This window comes from Lepidothrix coronata, unplaced genomic scaffold (assembly GCF_001604755.1).
Source record: "Lepidothrix coronata isolate B3197 unplaced genomic scaffold, Lepidothrix_coronata-1.0 Scaffold21, whole genome shotgun sequence".
NCBI lineage: Eukaryota > Metazoa > Chordata > Aves > Passeriformes > Pipridae > Lepidothrix > Lepidothrix coronata.
In genome coordinates, this window is record NW_016690201.1 from 1,865,978 (window position 1) to 1,891,533 (window position 25,556).

General features: G+C 41.3%; 1 protein-coding gene across 2 annotated transcripts in view; it reads left to right on the top strand.

The window, feature by feature from the left end:
- Window positions 1–25,299, top strand: part of NECTIN3 (nectin cell adhesion molecule 3) — an 86,141-nt gene extending 60,842 nt beyond the window's left edge. The window contains exon 11 of one of the 2 annotated variants that reach the window (XM_017807919.1): window positions 25,207–25,299. In XM_017807919.1, the coding sequence (XP_017663408.1) occupies window positions 25,207–25,245 (39 nt within the window). In that variant the 3' untranslated portion in view covers window positions 25,246–25,299. The remainder of the gene's footprint in view (window positions 1–25,206) is intronic. The other variant, XM_017807922.1, reaches the window with a different exon arrangement.
- The last annotated feature ends 257 nt before the right edge of the window (window positions 25,300–25,556 follow it).

Below are 25,556 nucleotides of genomic sequence, written 5' to 3' on the forward strand. Positions count from 1 at the left end.
GCTAAAGATGCTTCAGCCCTTCAGACCTACCTGCTGGCTGGTCAGGGGAGAGACAGACACCTGTCTAAGCATGGTCTCTGCTGCCACCATAGTGTATTGTACTCGCAAGAAAAAGAGCCCACAGATCTCTAACTTTTCTGAATTGCTCTAGTAATTTGAGAATAATTACTTTCAGGCACTATTTGTGGCAAAAGCTGAATTCCTTGTCAAGTATGGTAGGTAAAACATAGAGCAGTTGTATTTCTGTCTTTTGACTAAACTGGCTCTTTTAAGACCAGACTTCATCTACTGATGCGACTGCTCTTTTTAAGTATAAAAACTGAAGCAGCCTGACTTTAATCCCACAACTAACAAAGTCCTTTCCTTCTTTGACATGAATTGAGAGGAAAGAGAGAAATGGCTATGGGCAAATAAAATGCCTTTATATTAGGTTTAAAATCCAGAGTGATGGATAGCATCAGTTGGAGATTGGTTTACCCAGGTAGGCTAAGCAAATGAACAAAAGGCTTAAGGTGGCTGGAGGAAGACACACACTGTTTCAGAGTACACTACTTTCTTACTAATGCTTGTGATGACTCAGATGTGATGCCTGCTGTCAGCTGGATCTGTTTCCCATCACCAGGAATATTGCTAGAAGCCCTGGATTAGTAACAAAACACCTACTATGGGTTAAGGCAAAAAGTCTCACCTGTTCAGATGTATTTTGTGTTGGCTCTTCAAGAGGTTTTAAAATTGGCTACTAAAAAATTGGTTTAGCAGTCTCTTCCCTAGGATTTCCATTCTTTTTATGTTCTTGGCTAATTTATTTCTCACTTCGGGCTTTACTGACGAGAAAATACCTAATGCACTTGTAAGATGGAGAATAGATTCTATTTTGTTCCATATTTGTCTCTCTCTGCTCTGGCTTCTCGGGGCAGTGTTAATTAATTTTTTACTCAATCTGGAAATGTTTGAGATTCAGTGTTGCATAATTTTTTTTCCTCCGCTTTCATGTTGTGTAAAGGCATGAGGGCTGTGGAGTGTGCATGTAAGTTTAACTGAGAAATTTTCCAAGTGGAAAATGGGTAACTTATCAACGTCAGCTATCCTTCTTATAGCTGGAAAAATTACAATGATGCAGCATTGCAAATGGTTAAATCACCTTACTTTCAAGTGATACATGACACAGAGTAAGCAAGAAAAAAGGCAAACGCGGAATGGTGCTTGGAGGAAATGGTCCTGCTTATACCAGAAGGCAATATTTAGACTACTTGCCTATTGCCTTCAGATATGTCCTAATAGCAGGAAGAATCCGGTTAATTTGGATGTCGACGCTACTTAGCTGGTTGTCGTAAGTTGGAGTAGGTTATCCCGAAGCCGGTTTCCAGACGAAGTGAGAGATTTAGACTTGTCACTTTCAAATGTGTTACTATGAAATCACATCCAAGTTTCACCATCTGCTTAACATTGGATCTAAATAGCTTTATTAAATTAAATAGCTGCATAGCTGCACCCTAGTCCATCAAAAGATTCATCTAGAAAGCCAGATATAATTGAATTTCTAGTGTCACTGATCAGGCTCGAGTGCATGATTTGCACAGCAAGTGTAATTGACCCCATGGATATCTATGTGAAATAAAATGCCCAGAGGATACTTGTGTCTAAAAGCATTGATTATATAGTAAGTACTTTGAGTTACTGTATTGGGAAATAATTCAGTCATTTTGAATTAACTGAGAGAATCTGTTCTTTTTAAGAGAACTGAGAGAGGGGGGTGGAAGAAGCTGCTGTCAAGACACAAATTGGCAGCTTAAAGTAGAAAACGACTTCGACTACAATTGAATAGCCACAGCAAGTAGTGACTTTGTCTTCTCTTGTAATGGAAGCTTCAGCTTTCAGATAAGTCTTTCTCTTGCAAGAATGTAAACGAGCTTACCTGAAGACGATTAGGAACTTTTCAAGCCTTTGCTTGAAACAGCTATCAGCCTTTTGTGTCGAAGGACAAAGCCGGGGAGATGCGCGATGGGGATGACTGAATGCTGCAGATGCTCACTGCACCTTTGACTTTGTGCCCTTACCGAGCTGTCCTTCTCTGCTAGGCTGCCTGGAACCTCAGCAGGAGGGCTTCTGCTGCAATTTGGCTTGTCTCGACGTCGGCAGTTTGAGCCGGTACCAAATTTAACTCTGGACTTCTTTCTGCCTGTCCCCTCGCCCCTTTCCCCACCCCATTCCCTCTGCCGAGATTTTAGCAGTATTTTGGGAAAATTTTTTTAGTTGGTAATGTTCTGGAGTTAAAGGACCCGATGTCAGTGCACTTCTGAAATGTTGATTTAAAGAACCTGTGGCAGATCACAGGATGCTTATCTACCAGCAGGCTAATGGATGCCCTGAAAGTGTTTGGAGCTGCTTTGGACCTACTCCAGCACCATTTGACAAGTGCTGTCTGAAACAGTCCTGACGTGCATTAAAGGGAAGAGCTTCCTTATGAAACCACACAGAGTCATAGAGGTGGTAGTGCTTGCTTTCTGCTGTTGATGTTTTATTACAGCTCACAGCATAATGTTAATGGGCAGATAGCATCTTCCTTTGAATACATATAATTCATGTCGTCTGGTTCCTGAGAAGACATTCGGTAAAAAGGGAGAAAAAAACAGAAAACACTTAAGTGATATGCAAGTAAATTTGAATCTGAAATGACCACATAAAGGGCTATGCTTAATGCAGTTTATGTGGGAGCTGACTCTATTCCACTTGGGTTATTTTAGACAAAATCAGGGAAGCTGGGCACTTACCATTATGTGCCCAGGTATAGAGATGCCAAAGTTTGCAAAAAAGTGGGAGGACACTTTATTCAATTACATACCTTGAAGTTGCTTTAACTCTAGTTGGCCAAGTTGCTGCTAATTCAAATAAAAATATTTCTTTTAAGCTTCCTACACAGAATATGCATATGACAAGATGCATGTTGGTTGATGTAGTTCAGGAAACCGTCTGTTCCCTGTCACAAATTCCATCTTGGCATTTCTCATAAGTTTAATTGTATCAATTAAACAACACTCTAACGGCAAATGTTTGCTGGCTTTTATAACTGGAATTTTGGAATCCTCTAGGAAATCTAAATATTTTTCATATTTCTTCTAAAGCCAGTTTACTTCTTCCTCTTACAAAGATAGGCTTGCTGCTCCTCTGGATTTAACTAAGCATTGTTTTCTTTCCGTGGAGATGGAAATTTCACTTTGAAAGATCAGATCGTTGTTGTCCATGCTTGACTGACGGTAATTAACAAGTTCTAAACAAGAGCCCTTTATTGAGGGCTTTTTAATAACCCCTCCCCTTCCCTTGTGACTTGGAGTCTGTCTGAAATATTTTTACTGAGTTTTGTATTTTCTGTGTGTCTGTGCATTTAACAAGTGTATTTGTTTCGAATTACAGTTGGTTTAGACTTACCAGCATGCCTGATAGTTTCGAAGATGAAACTGAAAAGAAGGGGGGTGTGGGAAAACCCACACCAAAAAAAAATCACCAAATTAGATGCTGGTATGTGCTTCCACCCAAGTGTCAGAAGTCCATTTTAAGGACTGCCTCTGAAGTCCCACTTGTTTACTGGAGCACTAAACAAATGAGGCTAAAGGGAATAGTGAATGTTGAGGACTACTGTGCAGCTGGATAGCACTCGCCCTATCTCAAGATATCTTCCGTTTTATTAAAGAACATGTATCTCACACTGATTAGTACTAGGAAGTAATTAAAATATAATCTGGCTCTCTTCATTAGGAATGTTCTTGAATCCTTTGAAAACTGTCAAATAAGTGTCTTCAATACTGAATGTTCCTATAAAGTAACAGAATAATATGGTCTCTCAGATACTTTTTTTTCATGCATGTTTGACTCTAATGCCAGCACGAGCACACCCTGGTTTTGTAAATGAAGAAGACTGAAAAGTCTGAGATATTTATACAGACTAATAGGCCAGCAAGGCCTTCTATAGGGCTGTAATTCCAGAAAGTCACCATTTGAAGTCAGCTGGTGAAAGGATAAAGAAATTCAACCTAAGTGTAAAATTTGTTTCACTCTGAGCAATTGGTCAATTAATACAGATGAGCTGTTTGCTCTGCTGTTTGGATTTCTCCTGCCTTGGGTTAGTCCCCAAACTCAGGTCTTTTATTTAGGCAAAAAGTATCAAAGGTACCTGTTTGTGTGTTTCCCTCAGTGAATTGCTTTGCTGTTATCAAAATGCTTCTTTTATTCAAAAAATAGGTTGAGTGACCACATGGGGCTAATTGCTATGACTACCTGTAATGGGTTTTATTTCACTTCAATTAAAACAATAAATATCAGGACAAAGTGATGGTGTCTTTCCCCACAGGCCTGTACAGGGAGTAAAAGAAAGCTGATGGTTACTGCCAGGTATGTGGTCAATGCTGCTACTCTCGTTAGGTCTGTGATTGCCTGGCATAACTAATGCTCAGTTTGACATTTGCACAGTCAGTTATAAGATATAGAGGAATATAAAATGATCTGACCCTCATGATGCGACGCTGCCGTGCCCCTTCAAGTGAATTTTCTTTCTTGAACTGTAGCTTTTCCCTCCTTTGCCTATTTGAGAGAACACTGTATGTTCAGTGAAGTTGCTTGCACCAAACTGAAACGCTCTTTTGTTTCTCAAATGGCAAACCTTGGAAAAAACACAGATGAAATTCTAATTTGAGATGATGTTAAAATTTTTCAAGAGAACTTAGGGTTCCTTTTAGCCTTTATGAAATCTGAAGTTACATAGTGTTATTGTGACATAAAACCCAGTTGCACTTCGGGGTCCTGCGCAAATTCTGCATACGAGATTGAAAGGAAAAAAATGCCCTGCAAGAGGAATAAGTTGTGTTTTATTTCTGTACTGCATCAAGTTTGCATTCTTCATCAGCATCCTCTGTCGCTCATGTCTGTGCCCTTAGTAGCTGTGTCTTAGAAATTTTTTCAGCTGTGGTATTTCCTAATAATACAGAATTTTCTTTTTCTGAAATTTCCCATGGATTTTTTTTCTGGCAAATGAAAGTTATAGTCTAGCCTGAGTATAGATCTCCCCTTAATTATATGTTTGTCGGTAATGCCTTTTCTCTCCACTTGTGTGAGTGCACCTTAGGACAAAAGAGTGAGCTGAAGGAAGAAAATCCTTTATCAGGATGGCACACCTTCAGCAGCTGAAAATGGTATTGCAAGGGTCTCTGTGCATTATACATCCTCATTCGTGTGGTGTGGTCTGTCACAGGTATAGCAGCTGTGAGACAGCGCACTAAGTGTCTCTGTATAGAGCTGATAGCTGATAGCTTAGCAGGTGATTTTGGTTAGTGTGTCACCAGTGTGAGCTGTACTGAATGCAGACTGTGCATCCCACAAGTCCCTGCTGAACACCGAGATGGGCTGTCAGTCCTGTCAGGCTGCTCCTGTGCCTTTAAAGCTAACCATATGGAGTGTGAGTGCAATTAAAGGAATACTTCTTTTGCAGTTGCTTGCAGTTCCAAGTGACTAAAAATGCCCTGAAGTACTTAAGGAATTGCTTAAAATATAATGATCATCTTAGTGAACACAGGAAAAAGTGGTGGGATGCTTTTCTCAGATAGAATTATATATGGTGCCAGAATAGCCTCTGGAGACTGAACTGATGGTCTGAATTTACAAATGAGGAGAAAGTTCTCTGAAAAAAAGTGTCCTACTTTGATTTCAGCTGTACACTTGCGCTTCATTTTGGAATTCCGGAATTTTTTGTCACCCTTAGTCACTGCAAGAGACTTGGCAACTGCTGTCCTGTATTGGAAGGGCCGAGATAATCAGAGAGGTCCACATGGGGCTTCACAAACACAGAGAGGATCTGACTGAGTCCCTTGGCCTCCTGGCCGTGCTCTTACCAGTACAACCCAGCAGGCAGCCGGCCCTCATGGCTGCCCAGAGGGCAACCATGTTCTGCAGAGCCCAACACTTGCTCTCTACTTCCTCAGTTCTTGCATTTTTTTAACGTATGGCTCAAGTTGAGCTTCTGTGACTGAGGAATCGAATCCTGCTGTTATATACCTGATTTGATACGTACATGTGTTGTGCATATAGTTATGATGGGTAGTGGTCACTAAACTTTGACCTTGATAAATATGTTGGCTTTGTATTTCTAAAGTGAAAATCTGCTTTGTGTGTTTGGCCACACTGTGGATTTCTGCTTTACTTGTTGTCACACTGCAGGGGCATTTTTCACTCTTTGCTGCCATGGTTATATGTCAAAGGTTATCAGCAAACCAAACAGTTGAGGAAGGTGCAGCTGCACTACAAGCTCAGTCTCTTAATAGTGCCTTTAATACTACTTAATCATCTCCAGAGACCTGCTCCAGCTAAAATATTGTATTTTTTAAAAAATTATTTGTGGGTAGAAAAAGGAGCAGTGATGCTGCCATTTGTTGCCCATTTCTTCATAAATTCTGTCGTATGGACAAAATCACTTCAGCAAGTGATCACATAACTTGGCATATTGTAAGAGCTTCCTAACAGGATAACTTGTGGTAAATATATCTATTGAAGAATCTAGCTAATTTTTTACCTTTCTCACGTTTTGGGTAATTAATTTTTTAACAAAGACTTTTTACAGAACTTTTCCCAGTTTTGGGGAAGCTGTCTGTAGCTTGGTAGGTGTATTAAATTGCTTGTTCAACAAAATCCTCTTTCACACTGTTATCCTCGAATCTGCTTGATTCTTGTTTTCAGATCTGGAAGGTGGAAATCCTTGCAAGGCAAAGCAGCCTGACACAGTGAACTCTGCTGTCCTGCAGGTGTCCTTCCCTGTTGGCAGAACTTGAATGTAATCTGGTTTAGGTTAAGTCACAGGTGGATTTTGCTCTCAGAGTTACTGGAGTACCCAGATTCAGAGTTTATGGAAAAGGAAGCCCTGTTGAGGGTCAAGCATTATGAGTGAAAAATGACATGGCTTGCTATTTGTCAGAATAAAGACTGATGTACCTCTGTGTGTGTGTCAAGTCTAGTTAAAAAAAAAAAAAAAAAAACAACCCCAAAAATAGCAGCAACGTGCTGTATACACACCCCAACCCCAGCTCCCAGAAAACAACCCCAGAACAGCATAGTGGAGTTTGGGAACAAATTGTTTATTATTTGGCTTCATAAGTTATTAAGTCAAGGTGTTGGGGGGGAGGGGAATATGATCCATTACAGAACTGTGTAATTTTATACTCTGCTTTTTTATTCTTTTCTTAACTGCTGATGCACTCTGCACTTTCTGAAAACATGAGATTTGACCAGCAAGGAAAGAGTAAAAAGTACAATTTGCTACTTGGGGTTAGTGGCTCAGTCTAAGAAGAGGTTTTCCTTCCGTCTGTAATACTAGCAGTGTAAAGATGACTGTTCCCAGACTTTACTAAGGCTGCCTGAAATGGACAGTGCAAACAAGCTTGTGAATGATGTGATGAACAGTGAAAGAGGGACAAGGATTAGTTTTGGATTGCAAGTTAAACATCCTAATGTCCAAGCAGACTTCTGTTTGAAAATCACTTAGGTAACATTTATGGATCTGGGGACAAATGCTGTCTGAATTGCCAGCAGCAAATGAAATCCTGGCTGCTGAATTACCCAAGCTGTAAAAGAAATCAGAGAAAACATGGGCCACTTGTTGCTTTAAGTGTAACAGATCTTGCACTATGTACCTCTCCAGTCTTACAAAGTACTTACTGTAAGTTTGAATTTTTTGTGTCGTTTCAGATGTTTTATCTGTAGAAAACCCAAGTAAGTAGTGGCCATGCTTCCCAGTGAGCTGAAATACTTTCATCTCCCTGTTTTAGATGATGGGTAGATCAAAAGCCTAGAGGGTGAACTGTTCCCCTGTTGTTAGAGCTTGAGCTCTGAGACAGTGGTGTCTGGGGGAGGTGAGTGTGTGAAAAATGTCCCAATAAATCTGCTGGGACATATGGAGTACTTAAGATCTTAAATGTAAGACTAGAAGGATATCTCAGGCTGTGAAAGTAAGCTTGCCCACCGTCACTTGTACTTGCTCTTGTATTCACTTTCCCTGACTGTCATTACTTCATCTATAAAGCTGCTGTTTTGTGGAAGGTCAAACGGGTAATGTCTCTGCTGGCTAGGGACATCCTGATTTCCAGCTTACAGGTGTATTTGGTAAATCCATTCTACTTACTCTTACAATGAGTTGCATTCAGTTTGAGTTTTTCCTTTCTGGTGTTGTGGCCTCTTAGTGCCTATGTACCCAACACCTGTATTTTCCCCTTGCCCTTCCCCTGGCTGGGTTAAGGAAGTTGAGCTCTGTGTTGGTAATACCAGACTATAGGATGCAACCCCCTAAGAGACAGGTAATTCCTGAACCTTCAGATGGCCTGCTTTGTTGTGAGCACTTGTATATTCGACTTTCAAATCTCATATCCAATACACCATCTAATTTCACACATCTGTATTTTAGTTAATAGTATTACTTATTGAAGTGCAGAAGAGTGTGGGTTTTTTTTTTACTATCCAGACACATGGGAAACAGCATGGGGTTCTTTAGCTGCATGTGGTTCCTTTGCCACATGTGGTGGCATTGTAAGTGTTCCCAGTGGCTGGCAGAGTAATTAACCTGGCTTTAATTATTTGAAATGCTATATTTGGAGGAGGAGGATACATAATACAAACAATGAGGCATTAGGATGAAATTAATTCCATTAGAGTGGCCAGGAAATCCTGTAGAGCAGACCTTTAGTGCACTTGAAAATCCTACCAATTAGTACCCTGAGCTCTTTGGGCATTGCTCATGTCACTGGCTGGCTAAGCTGCTGGTTCAATAGAGCACCTTAGATAAGTCAGGCATAGCTGGAACTGTAATTGCCTGTTTGCTCCCACCCGGCATTCTTCTGTGGCCTGCAAGGGACCTGCCGTCGGGGGCTCAGTCAATGATTTGTGCTGCTTTTAAAGCCTGATTTTTGTTGTATTTGAAATAGATCACAGATCTATATGGATACTTTGTTCACCAAACACGGGGGCGGGAAGGTGGTGGTTCTAACAGCAATGATGTCCCTGGAGGAGACTTTACTTCAACAGCGTGCAGCAGAAACTGAAACCTTGTTGGTTTACTGTAGGTCATTCAGACAGCTCTGCTGTTAACAGTGCACAGGAGGTCTAAATGACCCACCCCAACCCCCCAGCATTTTGCACAGTGGAGCTACATCCAGTAGAGAGCCAGGAGTCAACCTGCACTTTGAGGGACTGTGGGGTCCCTGTGGCTCCCCCTGGGAGGGACAGGAGAGGAACCACAAGGACCACTGAAATGGGAAGGTTTCTTCTGGTGGGAATGTGTTATTTGGTACAAATAATGAGGTGTTTGCTATACAGGCAAGAGAATCTAACCAGCCTCATTAAGCTGCATGGTGGGCAGAAACTGCTCCAGTTAGTTTTTCAAAACAGAAAATCTTCAGTAGGGGATATTCAGAGCCAGACTAGAACAGACTGAGTAGCCATTACTTAATCCTCATGTGTAGCAACCCTATACAATGGAGGCTAAAGTTGCTTGAAGATGAAAATTTGGGGTTGGCTTTTTTGACTCCATAGTAAGTATTCTCATATTACTTATTCGTTCTTGTGAGGTTTTGTGTCTTCTTAGAAAATAGCAATAGGTCCCCAATTCCTTGAAGAATGAGGAAATACTGGCTACTTAAAGCTTTTTCAACATCAATAACTCTTTACTGCCCAGGTAGAGTCATGGTAATTCTGTCTGATTTTGCTATGTGAGTTTAATGCTTTGTGGCAGCTTTGATGTCAGCTAAGCATGTATTGTTCTGCAACTCAGAGGATTTAACTGCTGGGCAAGTTATTAGATGTCTTGTGTGTGCTTCACCAAATGTACAGACTGTCTTGGGATTTTCCAACATAGAAAAGAGTCTAAAGCCTAGTTGCTATTTCTTATTATTACAGCAAAATAGTAGGTGTCAGAGACATGGTCAAGCCAGGCAAGGGGAAAATTTTGAAACAAGTTGGTCTGTAACATGGCAAGAAATAAATAGCACCTTCCCAGTAGCCCAGCTCTGTTTAGATGAGGATGGAACCTGAAGTGTTATAACCCTCGGTTTTGGCTGGTTTTCTAGCATATCTGAAATAATGAGTCAACACATGACTAGTCAGCTGCAAGCCCCACAGCAGAGGGCCAGGGAGGCACTGGGCAGTGCTCAGCCTGCCAGTTGCTGAAGCACAGCACAAGTTGGATAAACAGCTCCTGTCTCCTAGGATTTGCAGCCTGAGCGATCCCTGCTCGTGGTGTAGCCAGCTATGCTGAAATCTGCGGGTTTGTGGCTTTCTCCTCCTTCTGAAACTAAACTTCACAAATCAATGTTGCCATGGAGAAGCGCCACCTAATCATCAAGGGCAGACGATGAACTAATTAAGTGTAGAAATCCGACTGCAATAGTGATAATACCCCTGGGATATAAAACAGTTACCATTAAATTCTAATAGCCATTTTCAGGGAAGCAGCACTTCCTTCGATATAATGTAGTGCTGGTTAATCAACTACAGTATGAAAATATAGACACCGATGGGTGCGTAAGCGAGGATGTGGATGCTCAGCTACTTAGGAGTGAACAGACACATCTGATTTCTGCCTTCTTTTGCATAAATGTGGGTACAGGAAAATGAAGAAAAGGTCCTTTTATGCCCAGAAACGTGCAAATGCTTGGATCAAAAACTGAAGATACGTAAAGATTTTTTTTTTTCTTCGTCATTTTATTATTAATCTAAACATGATACTGTGATGAAAGGAACTTGCTGATTGCCATGGGATTTTTATGTGACTGTTCTCCCTCTTTCTTTTCTTGTTTACCCTTTTTGGTTTTGGCTGGGAAAGTCCTTAGTTCTGTCTTCCTGTCCTAAGATGCTTGCTAAATAGCATTATTAAGGAGCAGAATGTTACATGTTTAAGTAGAAGTGTTACTTTACTAGAAGTGTTGAAAAATAGATAGTTGACGAAATCCATAACGACATTAGTTTGTGAGACTGGACATAAAGGGTGAATTCTAAGGATTATGAATCTTGGTAACGTGAAGAGATTCATCAGTCTCATCAAAGTCACATCAAAAATGTCAGAAGGCTGAAGAAAGAGGTAAAAGATCAAGTTGCTTGTATCTTGAAAAGGAATTTTTAATTGTTAAGGAAAGCAGTTAGACATGGAAGAGACAACCTGCCTTACTCTGCAATGATTGAGGGAAGAGGAAAAGGGGAGACACCACAAACAGCATAAAGGCTAGTGTGTCAGAAGGGAGCTGGGATGCCCTTTCAGTGTACTCTTCAGCTCAGACCAGCTTCAGTCACTGCAGAAAAGGGCAGAGAGCATTCCTTTACCTAATGTTCAGAAATGCTTTTGAAGTAAAGATCTGGGCTTTTTAGAAGGATGCAGGGATAGTCCTCTCTGGATAGAAATCTAAAGTGGCACATGTTGTTCTTGTCCAGGTCTGGCTAGACCCCCTGCATGTCTACTCCTGCACCTCAGTAAGCAATGTCAGTCTGTAGTTACAGTGGAGCCCAAATCAGCAGCATGGAAGAATCTGGAAAGCAAGCATCTAGAGCTGTTACTGAATGATAACGAAAATTTCAACTAATCAGAAGGCCTGTGAGAAATCCTTCACAGTGCCATGGCATGTTGAGCAGGATGCTTGTAAGGCTCTTTCAAGTGCTGGGTAAATTGAGAATTTGTCCAGACTGGCTGAAGATGCATTTCTGCAGCTGCTTTAGTGTTTGAGCTTCACTTTGGGTTCTAAAGGCGGATTTGTCAAAGCCTAATGAGGTCTGTCTGGTCTCCAGCTGTGTGTGCTGTTACAAACAGTGCTGGCCTGTCTCAGTTCTCTGATGGCTGTAAGGAGGAAAGCAGCACACTAATGAGGGGGCTTGGCTGTGTTTCCTGCCCCCCTCCTTCCATAATTAGTGGACTGACCAGGCAAGGAGGGGTGCTGGGTGCTGTGGACTGATGTTTGCTAAAGGCACGTGGAGAAGGTGCTGTGGGTAGACCTTGAATTGTAGAGCATAGGATGTTCTCTCCTGACTAACATCTCTAGCAGGTGCCTTGATGAGACTATTAATTTTGGGGAAGTATATTCAGCAGGGAGGGCAATTCCACTATGTGCAGCTGTGAGCCCAGGACTGAGTGCATATGGACTGGCTGACATGAGGTGGCACACCTGTTCTGCTTCTGCATGTATCTTGCAGTGGGAAGACCTGACTGCAATTACAGTGAAATTACTGGGCTGGGTTAACCGATAGTTTGAACTAGTGAGGCAAGTGCTGCTTTCTCAAGACTTATTGTCATACCAGTGCTTGAAAAACTAGTCAATTCGAAGTGAAGTAGGGCTAAGAGGACACATGAAGAGAGCAGGCATTTGCAGAGCAGCAGACCTTCCTATTTGTAGGTCATCTGATTTATAATAAATTGCTTTTAGATTGAAAAAAAAGAGCAACCAGATGCTTCTTTCTCATAGTTTTCTGCTCTTTTTGCCCAGTTATTGCAGTGGTGCTGAGTGGTACAATGCAGATGGAAGTGCATTTACATAGTATTCCTGTTTCTTATCTTCTGTAGCAATGAGCTCAGATATTAGAATATCCATTTCTTGGTACACTCTGAGAAGGGTGGTGCTTGGAAATGAGTGGAAAAACTAGTAGAGTCATTGAAACACTTTGAGGATGTTTTGATCACAAGGCAACACTTGAATGCAGATAAGTAAATAACAGAACAAGAGATTTGTGAGAGGCTGCTGCTTGTGGTTAAGGAACAGTGAAAAGTCAAATTAGCATAGAAATAGAAACTCCTGGATACAGCAAATGAGGAAACTAGTTGCACCTGTACTGAACTGAATTGGTAGGATACAGTGTTTCTATGGACTGAAATAAAAAGGAGTTCCAACTGAGGTTGTGTTGGAAAGCACTTACCTAGAGGCTAATACAGCCTTTGTGCTGCCAGAATAGCTCTGTTGGATTAAAAGCCAGGAATTAGCTGCCCAAGGTGAGCTCCTTATAGAGAACAGCAATAGAAGTGCTGAATTCAAAAGTCATACCGTGTCACATGGTAATAAAGTAACAAGAGGAGGTAACAGTCAGTGCTGTTGTCTTGCCTGAGAAGATGGAGAGGTTTGCATCACACTGACTTCTGGAGGCTAAAACAAATTCATCACTGCCTTGCTACACACCAGAGGGATCTCCTGGAGACCTTCCCTCTCCTTACCTGTGTCAAACCATGTCTCAAAACAGTCAAGACAGGTAGCAGGCTCATAAAAATCTGAAAGATAAAAAAATTGAAAGACCTCCAACATGCTTTAGATCTGGCCTTGCATCATTTATGTTTTTCAAAGACTGTTCTCTGCACAGAGTAGATTTGTACCAGCAGGCAAAAAAAAACCTGAAGAGGCTCCTGGGCTACTTTGTGTTGGCAGAAAGAAATTCTTCACAGGAACAGCTGGAATCAAAAAGATGTTAGGGTACAGATGGGGGGGGTGTCCCCTGTTAACAGATTATTTCTTTTTGGTTCTTGGCATATTTTCATAGTCAAGTATCTTCTTTAGTTCAGTTATAATCAACCTCTCCTCGCTCCTTCTCATGAAAAGCAAAAAAAATGCTTTCTCTATAGAGAGGAAAGAGATTTGTGAATAAGCTTGAATCTGAAACATTGTGCTATTTGTCTCTGTGATTAAGTGGTGGTTTCTGAGTTCTGATGTTCACCTATTAATATATCTATCCTGTTTCCAAATTCTGGGTATTTATGACAAGATACCCTCATCTCATTTGACTGTACAATACAGAAGTTTCTTTTTTTTTCATTTTAAAAACGCTGCAGTTTTTGTTTGTTGGTTGTTTTTTTTTTTCTAATTCAGAATTTCTGACGTGGGAAGTGCAATTGTGATCAACTCCATGGGAATAGTCAGGACACAGGCGTTTTCTCTGATGTTTTTATTTCATATTTCATAAATTGCTTAGACCAAAGAAACAATGGAGTAAAGGTAGCTGAGCAGGAATGACTTTGCCCATGGAGCTTTCTTGTTGCTCAGTTTACTTGCTTTACTGCACCTTCAGCAAAGACCAATCTCTGAAACAGGTTTTTACAAAGCAAGCCAACAAGTTCATTTCTCCTTGTAGATAACCATCTTACCATGAATTCTTTCACATTCCTGCCCTAGCTACTCCCTACCACTACCTCTCTATTTAGTGACTTAGCACCGTAAGAAATTATAGTTTTAACTCAGTTGTATAGTGACTGATTTTTCAAAGTGGCCGTACCAGTCTCCCAGTTGCTTGCTTCCACCATGCATCAAATCCAACTGTTCATCTTGTCTGGCTGTTTGGGAACTGACAGATGAGTCAACTCCAATCTAACCATGGTTAGTTTAGGGATGTGAGTTTTTTGGCTGGATCAAAGGTTTGCACTGTAGCCACCTGACTGCTCAATCCAGTCAATGGGAAATACTGCAAGTATTCAGGTAGCAACAGGATATTTAGGGACTCTAACCCACCCCTTTGGCACTAGGCTCCTGTTTGGATGGATTAGGCATGTTCAGTCTGGAAGGTCTAGCCACTGAAACTTAACGCCTGAAAATGAAAAGATGAGTAAGTAAAATCATTTCAGTAGTGTAAATCCAGAGACTTCATTGCTGCCTCTTGATAAAGACCAGACATAAACTAATCAACCTCATTGGAAGGACTGGCCCTCAAAATCTTTCTTACAGGGAGACCAGTAATTACTGAAAAAAGGAGATAGAGTATAGGCTTGAGCAATAACTCTACAGACTTAATCTAGTTAAACTTGAATCTAGTTAAACTTTCAGGTCCTAATCTATTTCTGCTAGAATCTGAAAATACTCAGTAATTCTTTAGAGAGCTAAAAGTGGAACTGCTTCTCAAAGTAAATATTCATTGATATAGTGGTTTGTTTGGGTTTGTGTTGCTGTACTCAAGATGAGAATCTGGCCAAGATATGCCTTGTACTGAGTGCAGTCGGAAGAGACTACATAGTGCACAGACAGGTGGAAATAAGACTATGAAATGGGAAGAAAATGGAATTTTCCATGGGCAGTTCTGAACTCTGTCAGAAATTCTGGTTCGTTTGCTCACGGGGATCAGTGGTGGAAAATTTAAGCATGTGTTGGTGGCTGAGATTTATTCTCCATGAAGACATTAAAGCTCAGTGGAAATTGCAGAAAAGCTCTTTAAAGGACAATAGTGTAATGAGATGATGTATTCTGCTGCATAGATGTTTGAACATAAGCTTGCTACCTGTAAAAGTTGGATTTAAAATCTCCTTCCCCCCTACTAAGGAAACAAATCTATTAACTTCATTTGTTTAGGCTTGAATCTGTAACTGCTATTATCTCTCCCAAAGCTTAGCAGAATGATCTCTGAGCTCAAGGCAACCTGGTGTGTGATTGATGCTGTAGAGGACATGGTGGACTCCATGAGTGGTGCTCATGGCAGCAGTGCAGCATTTTAGAAATGTGAACGTGCACATTAAAGAGCCACTTCTTGTCAACAGCTCTAAAATACGAGTCAACCAATACAGTCTTTGCACAAACCATTAGCTGGTAGAAAACCTGTCCTCCAAAAGGTTTTCCCACAATCTCCAGTGAACGTTTTTCTTTCATAATAAAATTAATCTTACTGAATGGCACACTCACCATCTCTCCTACTGAATTATTTATTCACTTCCAGCACTTAGTTGCTCATTTGAAATCCTGTGCTGTCATGTATACATCAAGGAAACTGTTCAGCCTCAGGAACTGCTCAGACGGCCCATATTCAAACAGCTTACTCTCCCCTGGAAAAAGGATATTTTGGAGGAGGTGGTCTTCCTCCTTCCCACCTCCTTTGGAACTTATGAGTAAAGCAAGAGGAAAATATTGTGTGGAAAAATGATGGACTTGGGCTCAGAATGGAAATAACAATTGTACAAGTGTTGGATCCTGCAAAAGGCTGAGGAACTGGTAAATCCATGTGTGTCCATGTTCTCATAATGTGATTGCACAGAAATGTCAAGAGAGAAACATCTATGAAAGATAAAGTCTGGCATATGAAAACTCACTCATGTCACACTTGAAATCGTGGCTAGGATTTGGCTGACAGTGGTGGTAAATGTGTAACAGGAAAGCTTTTCAGGGTAAAATTAATGCTGCTATTGTGAATCCTGCTGTCCAGTGTTGTATTACTGTGAGTTTGTCCCAACAATTTTTGGACTGAAGTCTGAACCTGCTTGCTACTTTTCTGCTTTTTTATGACTTGATATAAGTCCATTTACTGCCATTCTGGCTGTATTTTTATTTGTTCTTTTAAAACTATCTTAATAGCCCAAGTGTCTGTTCCAGAATCTGCCATTTGTGAAAACTAATGTGATGCATTTTCCCTGCACATCAACCATGTCCATTCTATTTCATTTCCCTAAATTGGCATGTGGGAAGGAGGGACAAATTCTCCATAGTGTATAGCTATGTTCCGGAGGAGAGTGTGTGTCTCAAAATAAGATGTTCAGACTCTCATAGGAGTGACATTGCAATGTGAGGCCTTCAGGAAGATGCCCTGCTGGTCTAGCAATAGTGTATCATAATCTGTACTCCTGTGTTTTGCAGCAAGCTAGGTCCAGGATTGACCTGTACCTTTTTTCATCTCCCTACTGCTGAGTGCTGGACTGCCATCAATGACTTGAGTAAAAGCAGAGCTTAAATGGCATTGTTTGAATGGGTGAAGGGAAAAAAAAAAAAAAAAAAAAAAGAAATAAAAAAGCACCACGCTCTGTGTTACGGTTTTTCTGCTGTCATTTGAGCATGAGTGATGATTGATGGCATTTAAAACTCACGTGGGCTCAGGACACTGGCCTGGGGAGGCTGCTCTGAAGACAGAAAACCCACACTGATGTGAAGCCTGTACGCAGCCCTGGCTTGTCATGGTATCACAGGGTGCGAGGGATGCTCGTAGATGAAGTTAATACCATGTTGAGCAGACAAACAGCAAATTCCGTATATGAGTTAAAATCAGTAATAATCAATGCTGCCGAGTGTGAAATCTTGAAAAATTATATTTCAGAATTCCTACAGCTTTTTTTGGAGGTGTTCTGTCTTCTTGGGGAAGGTGGTGCCATCAATTGAACTTCACTGGCACTCTGAAGGTACTGCTTGATATGCTGGGCTTGCAAACAAAGATGTATTGGTTAAGATGCTGGTTTAATTGCCATTTGAGTTCTTCTGGAAAGATAGTAGGGTGATATATTTTTCTTTGCATTGAGCTTTAAAATTATGCCCTGGTAGAAATGGAAATGAGGAAAAATTATACTGACATAAAAGCATTTTAAAATAGCTTCTACCTGGAGTCAACAACCTTTCTGGCGTGCCAGATAACAATTTGCCTTGCCAAATTATAGGTGAAACATGCCTGTAGACAGCACTGGAAGCTGGAAGATTGCCTCTTGGTAGCAAAATGCCACTCAGCAGCCGACAAGCAGTGTGTTATCCCTGAAAGAAGGCAGGGCTCCTGGCTAACCCAGCTTCAGAGCATGCCCAAGGCTGGAGGCTTCTGCCTCTCCCCAAATGCCACAGCTTCCACCGGTGTAGTGTGTCACTCCAATTTTCTCACAGGCTATGTTGGGCAGACATGCCAGAGGCAATAAAGTCCAAAGATTGCACTGACTGATCTCTGTTGTGAAGTTATATCAAGAACAAATTGCAGTGTAGGAGAACTTGCCAAAAATGCTGATCATGGAGCTCATACATGTAGTAGCAAAGTACCCATCTGGTTGCAAAGTCAGATAGATCTGGACACTTAAAGAAACTACTCAGAGAACTGTTGCTCAGGCAGAATTTTCCTGTGAAACCTTAAAATTAGTATTTTGGGAGAAAGGTAAGCTTTTCAGTTAGTGTAAATAATGATATGGAAATCATAACAGGTAATTCCAAAGTCCAGGAATGTGTTAAAAGGGATGAATCATTGTGTCTGGCTTCTTAAAAATGATTGTGTTAATACTCAGTGTGTATTGACATAATCTCCAGGAAGTTTTCCAGTGGTGTTTTATCTCTAGCATTTTGGGATCAATAACACAAAATTACAAATGATTGAGCTTTTTCTCTGATGGCTACTGCTGACTGGCTCAAAAAGGATTCCAGTCAAGTAATTTTATTCAGAAACCATTGTCTCTAATTGTAAGATGCTGATTGGTTATAATAATACGCTGCCAACAATTGATGAGTCATGCCAATATTCAGATCGAGAGGTTTGAACAACAAACCTAAATATAGCAGATGCAAACAAACTGGAGAGTCTGAAGTCTATTACCAAGGGCATTGCTAACACAGCTGCTGGAGTACATGAGGGAATATAATAAAAATTGTTTGCAATACGAAAATGTCAGTAAAAACCTGTTGTTGCCTCTTACAGGGATTGACTTGAAAAATAACTCAGAAACTTCTAATTCAAGCATGCTTTTAGCTGTGCAATGCACACTGATGCCAGGGTACTTATTGCACATGAAGTTTAATTTTTTCTGCCGATGATCAGGTTGGATTCTTCAAAATTTGTTGTCGTGTTCCCCTTTCCATTTAATTTCCATTTCCCCTTTCCTCCTTTCCGTTTCATTTCCATTTCCCCTTTCACCCTTTCCATTTCATTTCCGTTTCCCCTTCCCATTTAATTTTTTCCATTAGTAGAATAGGGCCTGAAGACTTCGTCATGAGACTTTTCAGTCTCAGAGCGTGTTAACATGAAATCTGGTGTAGAGCCATGAGCAGTTTGTATGAGGATTCATTGGCTTTGTCTTTGTTTAGATGTTCAAAAGAGGGACTGCAACTGGACAACAGCTCTCTAGAGGAGCAGAGGACATGGCCCAGGCATACAGATGTCTTAGTCAGCTCTTGTAGGTCACAGTGAGATCATGGAGGGTGCTGATGGATCAGTCACACACCACCTGATAGCCTCTAGTAACAGATGAAGAAAGAAGTGCCAGCTGCAAAAATTCAAGCAAGAAGCATGGAAGAAACAAAATCAAAATATAACTTGGTTAAGAGAGGAGGAGCAGGTGAGCAGCTGGGCCATCTGGTAAATATAGAGGGGAGGGAGAGTCTGCAAGGACTGTAACTGGTGATAAAGGCATACTTGTGGGTGCAAGAGGCTGGAACATGGACATGCAGAGCTTCCTCCAACAAAACCACCTGGCCAAACATTAGGGGGCTCTATGTATGTAAAAATGCTGCATCTATTCGCTTTGCTTTATCTACTGATATTTTGAGTGACGGGGGTTTGTGGATCTAGGTGATGCCTTTGATGCCAGTGCAGGAGAGAAAATATTAAAAAACTTTGCAAAATACAATAATATTCCTGTTTAGAGTTTATATCTGAAACTGTTCTGGAAAGTAAAAACATGGCCAAACAGTAGCCTCACACTTCTGCTTATATGGCTGTAAGAGAAATATGTGGCTGTGGTAAAAACTTTGCTGTGAGCATGTGTTAGGTTATCTAGCATGTGCCCAGGGTTTGTGCAACTTGTCTCAGAGGGCTCAAAGAAGCCTGTCTGCCTTAAGAAAATAAGCTAAAATAAGTGTTTGACAGAGCAGCTATTGTTATAGAAGAAAGGGTTGCATCCCTCTCAGCTTCATTTAGAGAATGGGACTTGCCTGAATTTGAACCTCCATTTTTACTGCTGGAGAGGGGTGTTTCCATGCCTTTCTTCCCTCAGCTATAGCAGCTGAAGAATTCGGGCAGGATCCCAGAGGAATCAGAGGGCTGACATGAGCTGTGTCCAGAAAAAGCGTGTCTCTGTGCCTTGACCACTGCACAGGAGCCTGACTCAGTTCCATGAATGCGAGAGGATATGGAGTACCACGAGCTGGCTGGTGCTCAGAGGTTGCTGCTCCTGAAAGGCAGAGCTGATTCTGTGAAGAACTTGTGACCCCAATATAGACTATGACTGATGTATTGAAAAAAATGCTGTATTATACTGTAAGCAGCAGATGAAGCACGTCCCTTGGCACTAAAGCAATGGGAGGTTTCCTTGCTCAGCCCACTGGTTACATGCCAAGTGGGTCGATGGTTTATTGTAGCTATTTCATGGCATGTTGATCAAACAACTGAGTTATATGAGGGGGATGAGAAATGATGACAGCTTTTACAAACTTGGTTTAGATCATGCAGGAATTACTTTGGATGTTGTATGAAGTTAAAGGTTTGAAGGACTTGTGGGTGGAAAGTGTGATCGTTTCAGCACCATAGCTAAATTGAAGGGAGAGGAAACATGCTCATTGCATATCCACATGCCTCAGTAGGTCAGAAATACATTTGTTTGATGTAGATGATATTTAGCTTTGTGGATGGAAGAAAAATGAGTAACGAAATATTTTCTTTGAATGTTACTTTGAACACACATATTGCCTTATATAAAAGAAAAAAGGAAGATGTTAAGGCAATAAGACAAACATTAATCATAGTTTTCTTTCTTGGATAACTCTTAAGCAGCTGTCTTATTCATTGCTTCATTTCCACTAGAGGCCAGTGAATTGGAATTACAGCACTTTTATAGCTGCATCTGCCTGAGCCGACTTTGGAAATCTTAGCTCATTAGCAGGAAGCCACTCCAAAGTGCTCCACCTTGTTTGTCCCTGGCTCAGCACAACTAGTATGCAGAGAAACCACAGATTTTTCTCTCAGATAAACTGAAAAAGAGGACTGCTGTTGAGTTTTGTGCACATGGGTCACGCAGAGCAGACTCAGGTCCTCATGGCATGTGGTGGATTGCAACTTGGTTGCAAACAGACCCAGAGGGTGAGTTTTGTGAGAGTGTGGGAGGATCTACAAGGCTTGACTAAGCTTGACTAGAAACATAACTGTTTCATTGTGTTTCTGTTGTTTGCTTTTTCCAGCTGGGCTCTTTACACTAATATCTCTTTTTTAGTGTTGCAAAATGTACGCTTCCCTCATTATTTTCCTTTTCTACCTCCGTGAATCAGCAATGACTTGTACAGAGATGAAAGGGGAAACAACGTGGCAAGTACTCAAAGGCTCTTTAAGTTGAAGAAGGTATGGAAGCGTGTGCTCGAATGTGACTAATCCTGCTTTTTGTCCTCTGTCAGCAGTGGATGTTTTCAGCCTGGTGCTGAATCTGAGTCTGAAGCACAGGAAATAAACACAGCGTAGGCACGATGCCATACCAGCCAGGGAAGTTTTTGGCTTAAATGCACCCTTTAAGGATTCTCAGGTTTAGATTATAGGTGGTTCTGATTGCTCTTGGAAATTTCAAGACATGTTCTCAGCTTCTGGATCAAGAGCTCATGTTACTGCATATACGCCAAGCATGTGGGCAGCCAGGTGTTCTCAAACCCACTGGAAACAGTAGTTTATTCAGAAGACTGTGGGAATAGTATATGAACTTTCAGGGAGGATCAGCCAGTTAGTTGTGTTGAAAAGCTTTCCACCTGCTCCCTGCCGTTCTTTGGAGGAAAGTAAAATATACCAAAAATCTCAAGGGTGATGAATGAATGCTGGTACAGCACGCTGGCTACTCCAGCCACCTGGTGCCATTACCCCAGTGTGACACTTGCACATCTTCTGGACACGAGTGTTCACTGCAAGAACCAAGGACTCTCTCCTGCACCATGTGTGCTTATAGGCTCAAATCACAGATCATGTGATTTTGCAGACAAGGACCTGGGAGTCCAGATGGACAGCAAGGTGATGGCCAGCCAGCAGTGCACCCTCATGGCAAAGGCAGCCATCAGCATCCTGGACTGCATTAGGAGGAGAGCTGCTAGCAGGCTGAGGGAAGTTATCCTTCCCCACTGCTCAGCTGGCAAGGCTGCATCTGGAGGGATGTGTCCAGGGCTGGGCTTTCCAGTAGAAGAGAGACAGGGACATACTGGAGACAGTCCAACAAAGGGTCACAGGGATGACTAAGGGGACAGAGCATAGAGATGACTAAAGGGACAGAGCATTTTTCACCTAAGAAAAGGCTGTGAGACAGCTTTGACTCATCAGCCAGGAGAAGAGAAAGCATGTGGAGATCTTATCAATGTGTATAAATATCTGATGGGAGTGTCAAGAAGACAGAGCCAAACTATTCTCAGTAGTACCTAGTGGCAGGACAAGAGGTGGTGGGCGCTACTGAAACACAGAAAATTCCATCCAATTCCATAAGAAAACACTTTTTTACTATATGGGTGATTGAGCACTGGCACGGATGATCCAGAGAGGTTTTGGAGTCATCATTCTTGGAGGTATTCAAAGCCTGACTGGACACAGTCCTTTGCAACCCACTCCCACTGAGCCTGCTTGATCAGGGGTTGAACTGGAGGATCTCAAGAGTCTCCTTCCCCCCTTAACAATTCTTTAAAAGCAGAGTTGGATTGGTCTGACATGGAAGCTTGAATAAGGACAGCTTCATTCAAGTATAGATTGGATTAAAGTGAATAGGCTTAGCTCAAAATGGAGCGACTGTTCTGGTTTTGTAAATATATGTAACTGTAGAGGATCTCCTTACAGCCTTCAGTCTTCTACAAGCTGCACTCTGTGTGATGCCTGGCATAATGAGGATGTAGCACTGCAGGCCCTGCTGAGCATAGAAGGGTACGTTCTTCAATGGCTTTCTTCTTTCCTTCAAGGTCTCAAAAGATAGCTGTAGGCAATTACTTGCTTTCACAAATTGGACTTTTCTGGATTGCACCAAGTGTTCCACTGTGCAGGCTCTTCAATATGTATTAAGGGGCTGTTTTGCCTGAAAATGTGGCCTTTTTTCTCTGCCATAAGGTGGTAACATCTGCTTCTCTAAACTACATTATACTTGGGAGGGAAAAAGAGCCTATTTTATTTGGTTTATGCTGTCAGGACTTGACTGACTTTTTCACAGCCTTGTAGATTAAGATCCACTATATTTAGTCTCTGTGGAAGCCAGTTAGTCTAGGCAAATGAGAAGAAGATCTGCAAATACTTTACAGGCTTCAGATATTGTCCATGAACACTGTGTTCAGGAGATGAAAGTGGACCAGCAGCTTCCCCTCCCACTCCTAGCTGGGGATGGATATTGAGGGGATGCTTGAAAAGTCACATAGGCCTGTTCTGTGCTCTGCTAAAGCTGGAGTTTGTTTTCACCTGGTGTATTTCAGGAGAACTGATGACAATTTTGACTGAAATTTGGTGGCAAACTTTTGTAAAATGAGGCCACAACCACAACCAAGTGACAACTTACGTAGATGAAACCTTTGTCATAATGAGCACAAATGATACATCAATAAACTTTCAAGATCTTGAATCCAGCAGAAAAGAAAAAGCATAATTGGCTGACTAACAAGTGTGATAGGTGCCCAGCCAGTAATAGCATAGAATTGACTGACTGGTACTGCACCTTCTGTTCAGGAGATGCACAGTTTCCCCCTTTCCAGCTGCTAAAGATGTGCTCTCCACCCCTCTCAATTTGATCTACACTTACAGAAGCAAAAGCAAACCAGAGACTGTCTGGAGCAAATTGAAGAACCTGGTGCATTCATATCTATTTATAGCTGGATCTGGGGTGGTGGGGTTCTGGGGTGTTTTCCTAAATCATTTTTTAATTACCTCCTAGGCATTTTCTTTGCCTATGAAGGGATGTAACTGGCCATATGGGACTGGAAGTAACACAGACAAGTGCCCACTACGTTTCAATGGCTTCAAGAGCCCACAGAGCTCTAGGACACTGAGACTTGAGTTACGATGCTTTGGGAAGAGTGGGATATTTTGGTCATTATAGCCCTATAACCTGCCTACTTTGTAAGGCCTCAGGATGAATCGTGTTAGTGTTTGTCTGATTTTGCCCTAGCCATCCTAGGGCTTTAGTTTTGTTTGTTTATCAATGACAGGTTTTTTTATTAGTTTTGGTTTTCCTCATGACAAGGAAGCTGTTGCCTAATTTGTTTTGCTCTTGCTTAATTTCGTATAAGCATTAGGAATTACCTTAATTTTATATAGGCAATTATAAGAAGCAGTTATTCAAATGAAACATTTATTGCTGTAGCATAAAGTCACATGGGATAATGTAGGTGTGGTATGACAGTAGAAGCCATAAAAAAAGTCAGAGGATGTGATGTAGAGGAGTAGAGACATGAGATGGTAATGAAAGGGGCAAAGAATAATACTGGAAACTTAAGGTTATTGACAGCTTGGTTAAAGAACTGTAGAGCTGGACAAAACCAGTTTTAGTGGTAACAAAGAGAAAGAGGAGAGCTGTTCAATTTATGAAGAGAATTTCTTACCTATAGCAAATTTGGATGCAATAGCAACTTGCACATCAGAGAATAAACATTTAACTGTACAATTATCCTAGAAAATTTATTAAATTACTCAAATGTGGGCCCTGGAGGGAGAAGGAAAAAAACATTGATGACATGCTCTTCAGCAAAGGAGAGGAAGAAACCCCATCATGGACATGATGCTCCTTCTGGACTGGGGATGCTAACAAATTATTTCAAACTTGAACCCCTGTCCTTCTCCCCAGGCTGATCTTTGGGGCTAACTTACTGTCACACTTGATAGCCAGAGGGGCAGGACAAGGGAGAGCTTATCAGAGGACACTTTGTATAGCAATCTTTGACTCTATTGCTGAGCTGTACATGGTATTGTTTAGATAATTGGGACTCCGAAGGTTGATATCATTGTAACTGCACTATAACAACACTTTAGTGTATTTTAGTTAGGCTGTTAGGATTTTAATTAGTCTAACATAGAATTCTTGGCTTCCCAAATGAGGTGTTTCCCCTTTTGCCCATAATAAGGCTTTGAGTGTAATAACTTGTCACATGGGTACTACGAGGGTTGAAGAATGATGAGTGTGTTCACAGAGAACAAAGGACTGTACTGATGCAGTGAAAGAAATCACGGAGAGAAGTAGACAAAGCCAGAATGATCTTCATCCCGATGACTAATGATAGAATACTTGTGCTGTATTACTTATGTTATTTTAGCAATCTCCTGAGCAACCCAGTGGGAGGTGTTCCTGGTGATGTATGAAAGAAGCCAAAAAAAATAACAGCTGTCTGAAAGAATTTTTCTGCCTTAGGTAAAGCAGGGATATGGTGAAGGGAAAAAAATGTTCAGTTGAGATAGTTTGCATAATTCATGCCAATTTCTGCTCTTAGTTTAGTTCACAGTTGATTGGCTTCATCCCATTTGCAGGGAGGGGAAGCACTAGATGTTCCTAGTATATTCTTTCTAAGTTTTTTTTTTTTTTTCCAGATGGGTAATTTCAGCCATGTGATAGAACTGGGAGGTTGACATGAAGTTGTCATCAACTACAACCAGCCACAAATTTCCTCAAAGCCAACTGACTGATTAGGTACAACAATGCAATAAGGCAGTAAGTAAGGAGATGTGAAGGACACAGCACTGTCCATGCTGATTCTGACCTCCTTGAGAAGTACTCCAACTCCAGAGCGTGCATCTTTCAAATGAAAGCACTATTGTAAATAGCTTCCAGTAGCCGTGATATTTTAGGATGATTTAGGTCATACACATCTGTCTTTACCTGCTGCTGGCACCTGAAATTACCGAGTAAACAATTATGTTAAATAGTTTAGAGCTACATA